The sequence below is a fragment of the Sinocyclocheilus grahami genome, unplaced genomic scaffold (assembly GCF_001515645.1).
Source record: "Sinocyclocheilus grahami isolate Dianchi unplaced genomic scaffold, SAMN03320097.WGS_v1.1 scaffold135.1, whole genome shotgun sequence".
NCBI lineage: Eukaryota > Metazoa > Chordata > Actinopteri > Cypriniformes > Cyprinidae > Sinocyclocheilus > Sinocyclocheilus grahami.
Genome location: NW_015505314.1, coordinates 1,295,596 through 1,311,719, shown reverse-complemented (window position 1 = coordinate 1,311,719; position 16,124 = coordinate 1,295,596). Strand labels below are relative to the sequence as shown.

The 16,124-nt window shown below is 36.0% G+C and overlaps 1 protein-coding gene and 1 long non-coding RNA gene across 2 annotated transcripts in view; both read left to right on the top strand.

The window, feature by feature from the left end:
• Positions 1-1,651, top strand: part of LOC107590980 (CUGBP Elav-like family member 2) — a 101,611-nt gene extending 99,960 nt beyond the window's left edge. The window contains exon 11 of the mRNA XM_016279951.1: positions 1,497-1,651. Coding sequence (XP_016135437.1) covers positions 1,497-1,651 — 155 coding nt within the window. The remainder of the gene's footprint in view (positions 1-1,496) is intronic.
• Positions 1,652-11,067: 9,416 nt separating this feature from the next.
• LOC107590976 (uncharacterized) overlaps positions 11,068-16,124 on the top strand; it is a 51,432-nt gene continuing 46,375 nt past the window's right edge. The window contains exon 1 of the long non-coding RNA XR_001609843.1: positions 11,068-11,256. This is a non-coding gene — a long non-coding RNA (uncharacterized lncRNA). The remainder of the gene's footprint in view (positions 11,257-16,124) is intronic.

The window sequence follows — 16,124 nt, the reverse complement described above, 5'->3', positions numbered from 1 at the left end:
AAAATCATTGAAGTTATTTTTTTTTCCTCATTAATGTACACACAGCACCCCATATTGACAGAAAAACACAGAATTGTTGACATTTTTGCAGATTTATTAAAAAAGAAAAACTGAAATATCATGGATATAGCTACTGTATATAATGCATCTATTGACAGTATAAGGTTGCACTGTTGAGGCGAGGCTCACAGCCTCTCCAGGAGAAATCAAAACGCGCAGCACTAAGAAACTCAGCATCCTGAGGTAAAAAATCAAAATGGAAAGTTTTTATATTTAAAATACAGTTAGTTAGGCAACATCACACAACGTTTCTACCATTACGACAGTTTAATAGTTCTATAAACAGTTCAATAAGCAAATACAATAATATTAGGTCACTTACATTTTAGGCAGAAACAGCGCATCTCACAGCAACCAGACGATTCATTGCTGATTGATTCCATGTTTTGAACGAATCTGTTGAGTCAAAGTTTCATTAGCCCACACATAAACATCTGATGAATCTGACGTTAGAACGAATCGTTGAAAGAACGACTCAATGACTCACTCATTAAACGCTCACTACTGGCACCTGCTGACGTTTTAATTTAGTTGAAAAGTATCATTTCCACCATCATTTCTTGTTTGTATATTCAAAAATATTTAAAATAATCTCATAATATTATTTAATGCAGTTGTATTTTTCAGTGTAAATGATTTAATTTGATAACGTATAGATAATCACATTATTATAATTGAATTTATAGATCAAATGTAAGTAATTTGAAATGAAAGTATTAATGAGATTAGTGGGAAAATGCTCTCTATAAAGGAAAAAAAATGCCATTGGATAAAATATTAAAAAACATAGATTTATGTCACTGCTGATAGAAAACTGATGAGAATATTGCTTCAGAATAAATCATATTTGCAAAAACCACACACACACACACACACATATATATAACAAATCCCAATTTAACCCCTGTAATATCAATAGATAGATAGATAGATAGATAGATAGATAGATTTAAAATAACAAATAATAAATCTATCTTACAAAGTTCCAAAGTAGTACTTGGTACTTTTATTTTTTTCTTTAGAAATGCAGCTTCACAATTTTTTTGTGAAAATTTTGTCATTAATATACATCCATAACCAAATCAGTGTCGGTCAAAAATACACAAACTACCGTTTAAAAGTTTGAAACAAAGTTTACTTTTTTTAATCAACAATATTAGAATGATTTCTGAAGGATCATGGAGTAATGGCTGCTGAAAATTCTACTTTACATCACAGGATTACATTGCATTTTAAAATATATTAATATAGAAAAGCGTTATGTTCTATTATAATACTTCACAATTTTAATATATTTAAAATTTTTATATCATTTTTAATATATATATATATATTTTTTTTATTCGTTATTGTCCTTAAAATCCTTTAATGCAGCACCGTAGTTGTGGTTTCTTCACTAAATGAGGACACGTGTATGTTTTGTGTTTGTGGAACAGGACCTGAAGGAGCCAACCTGTTCATCTACCACCTGCCACAGGAATTTGGGGACCAGGACATCCTACAGATGTTCATGCCTTTCGGAAACGTGGTGTCTGCCAAAGTCTTTATCGACAAACAGACCAATTTGAGCAAGTGCTTCGGTATGAACTGACATTCAAATTCGTATTGTTCGTTTTTTTGTTCGTACTCTCCAAAAAAAAATAAAAAAATAAAAAAAACGGCGATCCATCTGAGGTCTCGGACCAGGATGGATACTTTTGGGTGTATGTCTGTATGGAGGAGATGGAGTGTGTATTTGTATTCTCTGTGTGAGCGAGTGCCTCATTTACGTGTACATGTTGGCAATTTATTCAAAATGTGTGTACTGTATGAAAAAAAAAAAATGCTAATGTGATGTTGGTGAAACGGTAAAAAAAAAAAAAAAAGTCTCATCGTCCCGTCATTGTTTCTGATGTCTTTCTGAGTTCTCCTGCTCATAATCTGGTCTCCTTTTACTGATCTTTGTACTTTGATCTTAACCTGATCTTTTTTTTTGGAAAAGTTTCGCATGTGACCTCATTTTGACCTTTTTTTTTCTTGTGTTTGTTTTGGTTTCTGTTTTTTTTTTTTTTTAAATGCTACCTACGTGTCACACCTTTTGCTGAACTGACTTACAGTTAGACAATCTGTGGTTTAAATGCACATGAAATGACCTATATTTTATACTGTTTAAATGTATAGAGGAAAAAAAAAACAGAGTTTGTGTAACCCGCGGTCCCGTCGGTGCTTTTCGTGGATAAAGTCGTGGTTTCATCAAGTCTAACAGTCTTATTTGTCTCATGTTTTTAAAGAGAAGACTAAAAATCAATTTACTTGAACAATAGACAAAGCCTTTCATAAGTACTATTACTACTACTCTTTTTGTTTTGTTTGTTTGTTTGTTCTTTTCCTTGTTTTTTTTATTATTAATCTTTTTTTTTTTTTTTTTTTGATAGGAGTCCCTCTTTGCTAAATTTCTTGTTGGGTAATTAGCTATATAAAAATTCTTAAAAGTTACAGTGTCGGCTTGTGAAGCATCTATGTCATTATATTATTTCATTTCTATTGTGGGAAACAATATTTAGATGTGTTATGTTGTTCAGCAAAAATGTGATTTTTTTTTTTTTCTTATAAAGATGAGTGGAATTTAGTGCCAAATTCTGACGGTACATCCTGCCTACAGCTTCAGTGTTTTACTTGTGAAATTATTTGATAACATGGGTATTTTATTTTTACGTAAGTGTTTTGTATGGAACCCTCATATTTAAAGATATAGATTTAAAAAAGGTTGTTAACTTGCTCTTCTGTGGTCTTGTTGCCTGAAACTGTTCATGTTTTTGATTTCTTTCTTTTTTCTTTATTTGTAAAGATGTAAAAAGTGCCCATGTGTCATAATCGCTCTCACAAGCACACACACACACACACGCACACATGCACGCATACACACACCTATGCTAAAGGTTGACCTCACAACCCTCTTTTCTTTGATGGTGTGTGTATGTGAGCCCCTGAGATTGAGTCTCAGCAGTTCTCCTTATATACACACACACACACACACAATGCACTTACACCACAGAAGGCCCAAAATTTGACAGGACTGATATATGACAGGACATCTGATATATTATGTTTGTCGGTCAACAATTTATGTGTGATGGGACAAAATATTAATGTATTTTTGTGAATTGTGAATCAGGCGTTGAACTTTTGACCATCATAATATAATACAGGGCCATCACGACAGCCAAATAATCATTACGCAACAGCTGATTTGTGTTTACGGTGGCTACGTTAAACTCGAAACGTCTCCGTGTAGTCTCGCTTTCTGCTGCCTTTATCAGGACTATTTTACCTTCGTAGGACAAGCAAAACTCCGTCCTGATGCCAAAGTAGTTCAGCAAGATCCACAGTGTTCGATAGCGCCTGTAGCACTTTGCTGTAAACGTTTACACATCTTTCGAACAGGCCCGTAAAAATATTGTTTACAAACGTAGTTTACAGGCAGCCCCCTCAAACCAGTTTACTCTATAGCACTATTTTATACCCAAGCTCTGCCGTTGCCTTAACACGTCGATCAGTATGAATGGGCTGGAATACATTGCTGCACATTTAATATGTGTGCGTGTGGGTTTTGTTTGACTGTGTACAGATGTGTGTCTGTGCTATGACTGGTTGTTCGTTGTATATTCGTCCCAGTTATTTGTAATCTTTAGCCAAAACTGGATCTGCCAAACTTTGTGCCGGCTAAAAAAACAAAAGGGACTCGTTCATGAAACAAGAACAAATTTGTTTAAATCATTTTTATTAGGGCTGCACGATAAATCGCATGCGATATTTAACGCGCATCTTGTCAGAAAGCCGGTTCTGTAATCAGCGGTAAATCTCCATCACGTGCGTGCTTTCACATGGAGCAGCATTAACTACACAGAGCCGTTGTTCACTGACAAGCTGCGCAAAAAATCGCGCGAATATGAACGTGGTTTTGCGCAGCTCGTCAGTGAACAACGGCTCTGTGTAGTTAATGCTGCTCAATGTGAAAGCACGCAGGTGATGGAGATTTACCGCTGATTACAGAACCGGCTTTCTGACAAGATGCTCGTTAAATATCGCATGCGATTTATCGTGCAGCCCTAATTTTTATTTACATTTTCGTACACGCCAGATCGTTTTTGTGTATACATGTTTGTCCTTAAATTGTACGTAAGCAGAATAAATTTCTGTATGTATTATACATAAACCACCCGTACATAATAAAGCAATAAGCCCCAAGAAGCCATGGTTTACAGTGAAATTATAACAGCCCCCTTAGCTGTTATAAATTCACTGTAAACCATGGCTTCTTGGGGCTTATTGCTTTTATAAAACGGTTATTCCATATACGTAGTAAGGTTTCACAAAATAAAACGGAGCAAATAAAGTGTAATGATATTAATAAAAACAGTATTCTTCCACCAAACAATGTAGTTCCTCCGAATCAGATGTGGTTGCAACAAAGTGGTGGCCAAGCAACAGACAAACGTAAAGAAAGGTGTATGTTCGTAGAGTAATTTACAACAGCTTCGAACGCGGCTCAACCAATCAGAATCAAGGACCCGAACTATCCGTTTTATAAATTGCCGTATAAAACCAGTCTGAAGTAAATGACATAAATCCATTTTAAGTACATTTTTGCATGATCATTTTTGATTTAATTTTTTTACCATTCTTATGTAAATTGTTACACACGATGCCGCAAGACTAAAAACATGTCAATCAAGTGTCTGTTCTCTGTAATGTGACCATATAGCTATTTTTACACACAAGAAAATTTGTATAAATTGTTTGTAAAACTGTGACAGTTTTTGTATGAATGGTTTATACAGAAATTCATTCTGCTTGCCTTTCATGAAAGGGGCCCCAAAAAAATGAAGATGTTACTTTTTCTGCAATTTACCCCTTAATGAGCAAGTTTCGTATTGGGATGTTCGAGTCCGTCAGTTTATGATATACTGTTCTCTTTGCCAAATCGTACAACCACTAGCACAAACACAAAAGCACATGCGCACTAGCACAGCGTTAGAACGCACAGTATTAAAATGGACGACTCCTTACGCTTCCAGAAAGTTGTTGAAAATTTTGTTCGCAAGACCGAGTTCTACAGTATGTTGCGTGTAAGCAATTATTATCATGCTGAATTTTTCATGGAATGCATCTTTGTTTGACCTCATTTAATTGGTGTGACTTGATGTAATATCACTCTGTAATGAACTGCGGTTCGGCTCAAGTGTTTTTACCTCAGCACAGTGCATTATCGATATCCGTGTTCTGTTTCGTTTATCACACTTCATCACAATCGACTTCAGACGAACAGGGTAAGCTTTCACGGCCAGCACAATTTCACACACACATTTGTCAGATGTTTCGTAAAGCACAAACTCACAAGGAGTTCTCGCTGAGACTCTTCACTCAGGGGTCTTACACACCACACGCATCTGGAATCTGTTTCTTTTGTTGCTTTCTTTCTCTTAAGTGCTATTTAACAAGTGTATTTTAAAGAGGAAAAAAAAAAAAAAAAGATGTGTAGTTTCTTTGCATTTTGGCTTATGTCAAGTTTTTTGGAAATGTATGTGTTTATCTAATGTGCCGTAACAAAAGCTTGTCGTCTGTAGATTAATATCATTTCGTTTGATTCTAAAAAAAAGAACGATTTCAGTAGTTTTAAGTATTGTCTTGAGAAAAGCCAAAGTCGACGCATTTCAGTGGATTGTGTAAGCGTGATACATGTTTGTTTGACAACACTTTGGAAATCTGTCGTTGGATGGGAATTTAAAAAGTACAAAAAAAAAGCAGGCTTTCCTATTTCTATCACTGATTGTACTTATGCCTTTTGTACCAGTGGAACTTTTTATACTGGCAATTAAAGGAAAAATAAAAAAAAAACTATCCGACACGCTGTGCGGCCCCAGCCAGGGGCCGACAGCGACTGGTTCCCGAGTTTGATTTCTAGTTGGCGTCCAGAACGTTAGGTTTTGATATAAAGATTTTTTTTAGAAGAACTTTGGCTTTGGTATCTTTAGCCTCCTCTTCTTAATTCTTCACATCAATATTTGCTTTCCTTATCCTTTTGTTCGTTTCCTTTCTCGGAAAGAGGGTCGAGGAGTTTTCCTTTTGGCTTCTAAATGCGTAATGCCGTTTGTCTTTACGAAGAGTCTTTACAACAGCGGTAAGTTTCATTTAGTTAAGTATTGTGCAGTCTCCATGATAAAGACGATTTAGAAGTATTTAGTCACCTTCAGTGGATAAATGTATTAGTTTGACAAACAAGATAAAAGTAATTTGAGGACTTTGCTTTTAGCTGTTTAGATTTTTCTGGTTTCTCTGTCTTTGCTGTTAACCTAACTGTGTAGCTGGAACAGTCAGACTTATTTTTGTAAATGTATGTTCTTGTGTGATGCAGTTTTTTTTGCCTCTGTCTCCGATATTAAACCATTTTTCCTAATACTCGTCTCTTTCTCTGTGGCGTGGTGTTCCAGTACCTGTCCGATGTTGTACAAATGTTCACGCAACCCTCCTCTCTATCTCCCTTCTCACTTTTGTTTGTTGGATTGTTTCTTGGTTATTTGGTTTCCTTTTTTTACGTTGCGATTAATTTCAGTCTCATCACCAAACATGGCAAATATACATAAAGATGTATATATGTATATTTCTGTGCAGCCCAAACTTGCTGTAACAGTAGATGGACAGCCGTATATTAAACACCCCCTCTGCCTTTTGCTTCCTAATGTTTGAACTCAAAGCGAAAAATTTTACATTTTTAAAAAAAAACTGACCCGTTTTTCCACTAGATTTGATTTGAAATGTAACATAAATACTCACCAATGTCGGGGTCGAGGATTTCCTGCTGGCGCTGACTAAGAGGTCATACTGTTCTGTTCTGTACTGTACCGCTGATCTGGGCGAGACCCCCTGTCTGTCCTTCTGTCTGTGTCCCTATCCACTATGTGCTGTCCATGTGTCCACTGCATCCCTACAGAGATACCAGAGAGTCCCAAATCAATGAAAGTGTTACAAATGATACTCGAGTGTTCCAGTGCTTTGGAAACTCCAGTTAGAGCAGGTGCCAGGGTTTCAGTGCTTGAAAACCATAGAGAAGGGAGTGTACACCCAACAATGAATATTCTGTCACTCTCATGCCACTCTAAATGTGTATGATTTGCTTTCCTCTGTGAAACACAAAAGGAGATATTTTCTTGCTTATATATGAACTTTTCACAATGGAAGTGGATGGGGATTTTGAATGTCAAGCTCTGAATGGGACAAAAAAGCACCATAAATGTAGTCCATACTACTATTTCGTGCCTTCTAAATAAATACGATTGCTGTTGTGTGAGGTGCAGAATTGATGGCAAAATTAGCATTTTTGGGTGCACTGTCCCTTTAACTCTGAGATGCCACCAAAAACTGTGGTTTTATAGAGAAAATAGCCGGATAGCACTTTGTTCTTGTAGAGGTTTTTGTTGCAGGAATATTTTACTACAAAGACACACATCTAAGGATGTTTTTTTTTTTTTACTTTACTGGAGGTACAAAGTAAAAATGAAAAAAAAAGGTTCCATGTTGGTACGTTTTCAGATATGACATTGTCAAAATATGTTACATCAGAATCGCTTCAGAAAAAAGAGAGTCCGTGTCACTGTGTGTGAAAACTGAACTTGGGGGTATATAAGAAATCAGAAAACTTTTATCAAAGACGTCTGCTGCTGGAACACAGAAGCATGACACCAGACAGGTACAAAAGACTTTCCTCTCACTCTGGGCTGGAGGAAGATTATCTTTTATGGAGAGAGAGAGAAAAAAAAACTGGATCTGACCGATCATGAGCGTATGGCTGCAGGTAAGACTAAACTTGGTATCACAGAGACACACCAAAAAAAAAAAAAAAAGAATATGGAACTGTGCTTTTTAGGGATGTAACGATTCACTCAACTCACGATTCGATTCACGATTATTATTATTCGTTTTAACAAAAGGAGATTTAAGACAAATTATAAATTAAATGTGTCCTTTTATTATTGCTTGGACAAAATGCTGCACATCCCTTTGTGAAATTGAAATATAACACTATAATAATATACTAATATAGCACTTGCATATTACTGCTCTTTTGTTGGTTTTGATTGCTTCTTTTGTCCTCATTTGTAAGTCGCTTTGGACAAAAGCATCTGCTAAATGACTAAATGTAAATGTAAATAACAAAACTACATTGACATTTTAAAACAAGCCCCAAAACAAAGAAGTAACACAAATAAAATAAATCTCTTCATATAGACAAACTAAGGCTTTGTCTGTGTTCTTTACATGCAACATGAGCAGTTTTTAATCTAAATTGGATTGTATAATTTCGAAATTTGAAGCAAAAACAGAATGGTTTGACTTCAGTTTTGTGAAACTATACTTAAAAATATCTGCATGAAACCGAAACAGCAGACGAGCTGAATGAGACGCAGTTTCACTCTCTGCCAGCAGGTGGCGCTTAAAGCATTTCCCTGGTTTCTGCTGTAAACAAAGCAGCGCTGCACTTATGAACTTTAATATGCATTATACAGAGGCAAGATGAAAAGAAAAAATACCATCTAAACTTTTCTAAAGACAGTAAGTTCCCCTCAGACATACATTCATATAAACTCCTACACCTAACTGAATCGCGATTTGTTTGGCATCTCAACCGATTTGAATCGTCACATATTTGAATCTGTTAATCGTTTTGTTAATCGTTACATCCCTAGTGCTTTTTAATCTACTGTTTATTTACATTTATTTGATCTTATTTTACTGGTCAAACTACTGCCATGGTGAAAAACAAACAATGTAACAATATATGAATGGCGGAAATGACAAATAATAACTTCATAATGTGAATATTAAAGCAGTGAGGAAAAAGCTAATCATTTTAAGGTGTTTGAGGGCGAGTTCCTAATTCATACATTACAAGGAAGTATAACGCATTAGTGAGGTGACAGGTATTTAAAGTAAACGTTTTGAAAGCAATTGACGCAAAGAGAGAACAAAAGAGTCCCACAATGTATACGTTATTAGTATTACAGTTTCTATTCAAATTAATAGTAAATGAAAATGAGCACTTTCAACACACGGTGTTTGTTGCCCTTTAGTGGTCACCCGGCTTAAGTGCATTTGTACAAGGGGAAGATCATACAAGGTGGGTATTGCCATAACTATATAATCTGGTATTACAACGTATCATGATAATACTAGCTATTTGTATTCGTTGACGTATCTTGGTCTGACCTATAAATGCTGTGGCATGTCAGTAATCATAGACTACATATATCAGTATTATGGCAGGCAATACTTTCTTAACGTTAAACTTAAAGTAACTACGTGTAATACAAAGGCAAACAATGCAAGGGCAACACACGACCAAAGAGAAGACGTTTGAAGACAAAGGCTTTTCACCGCTGGATTTGTCTATACAGTAAGTAACTACTACACTAACAAATGGTCCGTGAAATTCTCACGAAATTATGGAGTTATGGATTGTGTCACTTGCTTATATATGAAAATGCATAATACAGTATGATTGCACAAACCCATACACACAACCACAATATATATATATGTGCATATCTGCAGTTACATGTAGGCTACTCAGTAAAATATGTATGATTACAAGCAACTAACCTAAACCAAACACTAACCCTATAGTAAGTTGGTTAATTAATATTACTCCGTACTTATTTGTGTAATTACAATGTAACAATAGCACTACAATAAAGTGTAACCGTGTTTTAAAAGTGAGAGTTGCATGTAGTTCCATACTTTGGCCACCAGATAGACTCATTACTTCTTAAATTGTTCAAAAAGCAAGATGCTCATCATCATGACACCTATAAATGTAAACTAACACACCAAGGCAGGCTGCATTAAATTCTAAAAAACACAATTTATTAAAGCACAAAATTTCAGAAACATAAATCACAACAGCAAATATTATATGCACTTTCACATTTTGTGTTGCTTATATATATATATATATATTCAAACAGGAAGGGCCATGGCAATATGATATTTTTGCTTGAAATTTACACCGTTGCAGTACTTGATATAATTTATGTATAACACATAATTTATATTTACATTAACATTTAGTCATTTAGCAGACGCTTTTATCCAAAGCGACTTACAAATGAGGACAATAGAAGCAATCAAAACCAATAAAAGGGCAATAATATGTAAGTGCTGTGACAAGTCTTGCTTAGCCTATAATGCAGTACACTTAGCAAGGTTTTTTAAAAAAAAATATATATAATAAATAAAAAGAAAACAAGTAGATAGAATAGAAAAAGAATAGGGAGCGCTAGTGTTAGAGGGTCTTTTTAACTTTATAACTCGCAATTCTGACTTTATATCTCACAATTCTGACTTTATATCTCACAATTCTGACTTTATAACTTGCAATTCTGACTTAACTCGCAATTCTGCCTTTATCTGACTTTATAACTCGCAATTCTGACTTTATGTCTCGCAATTGCGAATTTATATCACGCAACTCTGAGAAAAAAAGTCAGAATTGTGAGATAAAAAGTCGCAATTACCTCTTTTATTTTTTATTCAGTGGCGGAAACAGGCTTCCATATGAATAGAGAGTGCTAGAGTTAGAGGGTCAAACGAAGCCGTTTCTTGAAGATAAGGACTCCGCTGCTCGGATTGAGTTGGGCAGGTCATTCCACCAGGAGGGAAAAGTCCGTGAAAGTGGTTTTGTGTCTCTTTGGGATGGCACCCTAATGCGCCGTTCACTTTCACAACGCAAGCTTCTAGAGGGCACACAATTCTGAAGTAGAATATTAACATACATTTAATATTATTTTAATAATATTAATAATCCCGTGACATTTTATTCTGAACTTTGCTGGCCAACTTAAATACATTATAATAACTATAAATGACATTCACCGGAAGGGCTTAAAATCACAGTCCTCACCTTACACTAGAGACCCGGGTATGTAGGCAACAGTAACTGCATGACTATGGCATCGCGATGATTTGGGCAGTGTTTGGCGGGCGGCGCGCGAGCACCTGAGCTGCTGCTGCAGGGGTTTCCATAGCGAGCGCACTAGCTCACTCACTTCAGCGGGAACACCGCGGACTTCCTGATGCGGGACAATGCGTGCATTCCGCTCGCATTTACGCCACAGAATCGGCTGAAGGGATGTAGGCGGAGCGCGGACGCGAGCTACAAAGGTAAACGCGTATTAATGATCAGCTGTGATCGGGAGATATTGATCCGGATGAAGTTCTGTTTGTTTTCTGTGCTAAAGTAGCGCTAGCGGGGCAGTTGGAGCCCTGCCAGAGTCGAACGGGGCAATTAAAGGGAGTTTAAATCCCGGAAATAGGGCGATATGCTTAATCGCGTATGTTTATTAACTCTTTCAGGGGGAAATACTGCTTTATTCACTCTAAAGTTGTTTGTAATTGTATTCAATGAGGCCTAGCGAGCCAAACGCTCGGACGGCCTCCAGCAGCAGGATTGATGCTGTTGGGCGGTTCATAAACACAAATGCCGCGCGCTGATTGGCGGAGTACACAGATGCAGAACGTTGATTGGCCGAGAGCGCTGTCTTTCACGAGGTGCCCCCCCTGAAGCCTTTTAAATGTTTTGGTATATTAATTTGAGGAGATGCAAGGAATTTCAAGTTAGAAAGTCACAATACAAATGTATTCCGGTTTTAAATCACTATTTATTCAGCATACTGTACTGCAGAGGGAAATAGGTTAGTCAGTTTCCTGACATTTCCACTTACTATGACTTATTATTTCCAGTAGTGTTCTTTGAAATGCCTTGAAGTACAATGTAAATAGTCTAAATATGGAAATAATTCCAGAACCATTGCTAAACCATAGTTTTTGTTAGAGGCATTTTTGAGTACATGATCTTTGTGATGCAGCCACAACTCCCCTCATGAATCACTGCCTAGTTCAGCCTATTACATTACAAATTGATCATAATTGATTTTTTTTTTTCTGTGTAGTTTATATAAATCAGTGCAGATCCTATTTAAAGGGCTTGGGTGAGAGTGTGTTTTCATGTCTCACATTGTGCTGAGCTGTGCGTTTCATATGCACATGTACATGTGCTGACTACACACACATCACTGCCCTGTTATACAGAGCAGAGCCCTACCAAGTGAACATGTGTGATCCAGAGCAAAGCACATCCAGTATTAATTCTGTATTCATCCTGTAATAATTTGCAAGAAACAAGATTAACCTACTTAGAAAAAGAAAGAAAACACACTAGAAAATAATGGCAATTAAGGAAAACAAACTATACATTCATGTTTATGATTAAAACAACTAGAGTTAGTACTTAAATGTGCTTACAATTGATGGAATTTATTAGATGATGTACTTTATTGATCTCATGGGGGAAACTGTGGTGCATTAGCAGCCAGACAAAACTGTAGAGTACATTGCAGATTCTTATACATTATGTACACTGTCAATACAGTGGTCAAGAACAAATCACACACACACACGTCTGGTTTGCTATCCTTGTGGGGACTCTCCATAGGCGTAATGGTTTTTCTACTGTACAGACCGTATATTCTATTGCCCTACACCAACACTACCCCTAAACCTACCCCTTACAGGAAACTTTCTGCATTTTTAGATTTTCAAAAAACTTCATTCTGTATGATTTATAAGCTTTTGTACCCGTGGGGACCACAATTTAGGTCCCCACCGTGACACGAGTCCCCATGAGTCTGTGTGTAGTCAGGTTTAAGTCCCCACCAGGATATATAAACCAGTACACACACACACACATATATATATATATATTTATACACACACTGCAGTTCAAAAGTTTGGGATCAGATTTGTAATGTTTTACACGGAGAATCATCTGCTCATCAAGGCTACATTTATCTGATCAGAAATACAGAAAAACAGTAATATTGTGAAATATTATTGCAATTTAAAATAATGGTTTTCTATTTTAATATACTTTAAAATATATTTTATTCCTGTGATGCAAAGCTGAATTTTCAGCATCAACACTCCAGTATAAAGTGTCACATGATCCTTCAGAAATCATTCTAATACACTCATTATCAATGTTGGAAACAGTTTTGCTGCTTAATATATATATTTTTAGAACCTGTGATACTTTTTTCTTTGATGAATAAAAAGTTAAAAAGAACAGCATTTATTTAAAAATAGAAATCTTTTGTAACAATGTACACTACCGTTCAAAAGTTTTGGGTCAGTTTCTTTCTTTCTTTCTTTCTTTTGAAAGAAATTAATGCTTTTATTCAGCAAGGATGTGTTAAATTGATCAAAGGTGATGAAGTCTTACATTGTTATAAAAGATTTCCATTTTTAAATAAATGCTGTTCTTTTTAACTTTATTCATTAAATAATCCTGAAAACGTATCAGTTTCCAAAAAAAAAAAAAAAAAAAAATTAAGCAGCACAACTTTCCAGCACTGATAATAAATCAGCATATTAGAATGATTTTGAAATTATTATTTAAAAAAAATTATATTTATATATATATTACAAATAAGTGAATTATTAATTAATAAATATAATATCAACATAATTATTGTTACGTTTACAAATATTAAGTTGCCATGTTGCTGTGACATTTTAGTGACTTCATAGGGCTGCACGATATTGGAAAAAACTCACATTGCGATATTTGTTTTTCTGCAATATATATTGCGATATGATAAAATAATCTGATGACTTCAATATAGCTCTATTTGAAAAAGAAAAAAAAATCAATGATTGGGGTGATTTTGTAGGCGAGTAAATCAGCATAGGAAATAAACAAATTGCAAGCATAGATAACAGAACAAAGATACAATTTAAATAAGCAGTGCTTTATATTTTTCAGGTCTAACAGTATTCCGGTACAGGAATGTAATAATCAAATGTAAAATAACACTGCATAGTTTTCACTATAAATTAAATCTAACAAATCTGTGTTAAAGCTACAAAAGTGATTTTTCTTTGCGTTTGTTGTTTGATTAACATTCATGGCACAGAAAGCAACAGGAACATTAAACTGCTGTGATTGTGAACCAATATGTTCCACATCCATTTTCTTTCTCAGTTGTTTACCTTCACCTAAGACATAAGCATCTGTGTTTACAAGGATACTTGCAGAGCACAGTATTTCAGGCACAAATAGACGCAGAAGTGAACAGAATTCAGTGTTCACGTGCATCTGCGTGGCTCTCACCGTGTCTACACCGGACGTGAGCGGCGCGACGCGACAAAATACAATAGAACCACTGATCTATATAATGACATAGAACCCATTATAATCAGTGATGCTGTGTGACTGGCTACACTGGATGCGGCGCGACACGAAAAAATCCCCGACAGTAAACTGATGCCACGTTCTATTTATGACGTATTGACACAAAGTTCAAATGATATGCAACGGTCGCTTTGTCACGTCCAGTGTAGATTGACTTTGGGGCCGTTCACATGTGGAACGTGTGGGAAAACACCAGTCGTGCCGCTTTCTCCTTCTTCCCAAAGCGCTCGGGAGCTTGCGCTTTCGTGGCATCTGCCATTGCTAAGCGACCGTGACCTGCGGTCTCCGTTTCAACAAAGGATAAATGGATTTCCAGCACTGAAAATCCCTTGCAGTAGCTCTGCTACTAAATTTATTCAAAATGGGTATCTCTGTACAGCTGTCACGTCCGGTGTAGACACCGTGTCTGTGTGTGGGCAAAGAAAACAATCAGTATAGATATAATGATCAGTAGCCTATACTAAACATCGCACATCCTGCGATGTGACTATCGCAGATGCGCATATCGCGATATTAATGCTGAAACGATATATCGTGCAGCCCTACTTCATACAGAGGTTGCACTATACATGACTTTGATTCGGCAGGAAAAAGTTGTTCAAATATTTATACTATAATAAATACTATAAACTGCTTTGACAGTAGTGTACAACAATATTGACTGGGATTATTATAGTTGGCTAAAATTAAAACCATAGGAAAAAAAACATTATAATATTTTATTAAATTTTTTAGTGAACAAAGTTAATTTTATTTATTAACTAACTAAAACAAAGTGAAAAAACAACAATGTAGGCATATTAAAAAAAAGAAACTAACAAAAATGACAAAAAAAATCACTAAAGCTTTAAAATTGAACTGAAAATGGAAAATAAAAAAATATAAGCTAATTTAAAATATTAATAAAAACTATAATAAGTTATTCTAAGCGAGCGGACTGCTTTTATAGTGCTTTTTTGTCATTTTTGGTCACTGTTTGCTACTTTCATTGTGTGGTAAAGACTGATGTTTGGAACAATGTTAGGCTAAGTAAATAATGTCTAAATTATATTCTGATGAGCTATTCCTTTAACTCAAAGTTTGCTCATCACATAAGCTTGTGATGGGAGATCTCATTCCTATCCTGGGTCGACCCTTATCATTTCCTGTCACCTCCACCCGGTCTTCATCATCTTATTACAGTGATTTCCTCCTCTCGCTGCTGTCCCATTACTATCATCCCAATACACACACAATGAAACATAATGATCATTACTCTACTATGGTGAATGGTGACTGCAGGAGGCAGGGGGTGGTGTGTAAGAGAGAGGGGTTATTAGTCGTCCTAAATGAAGGAGTGAGACGGGTAAAATACGAAAATGCAAGAAGGGTGGGACCCTCATGGGGGGTCATGACAGCGAGCCCAGGGCTCGCAAAATCGCTAGCCCGACGTCCCGGGGCTATTGTGTTTTCCAGTCGGACTACCAAGATGTATCACCACTCTGCCCGATGGGCTATCTTAAATGCAGATCTCCTGCGGGTCCTTAAAAATTTCTAAAGTGAGTTGTGTCAAACTTAAGGCCATAAAAAGTTTTAAATACGTTAAATGGTATAAGAAATGTCTTTATTATAATTTGAAGAGGTCTTACATTTGGGGGCGGAAAGACAAGAGTCGCGATATAGCTGGATTAAACTTCAAAAGGCAATGATGTCATTGAATAAATATGAGCGCTGCACGTGTCAGCCGACTGTCCTCAGAAACGTGTCGTTGGCATTTTAATTTAATTTGACCTATAATTCC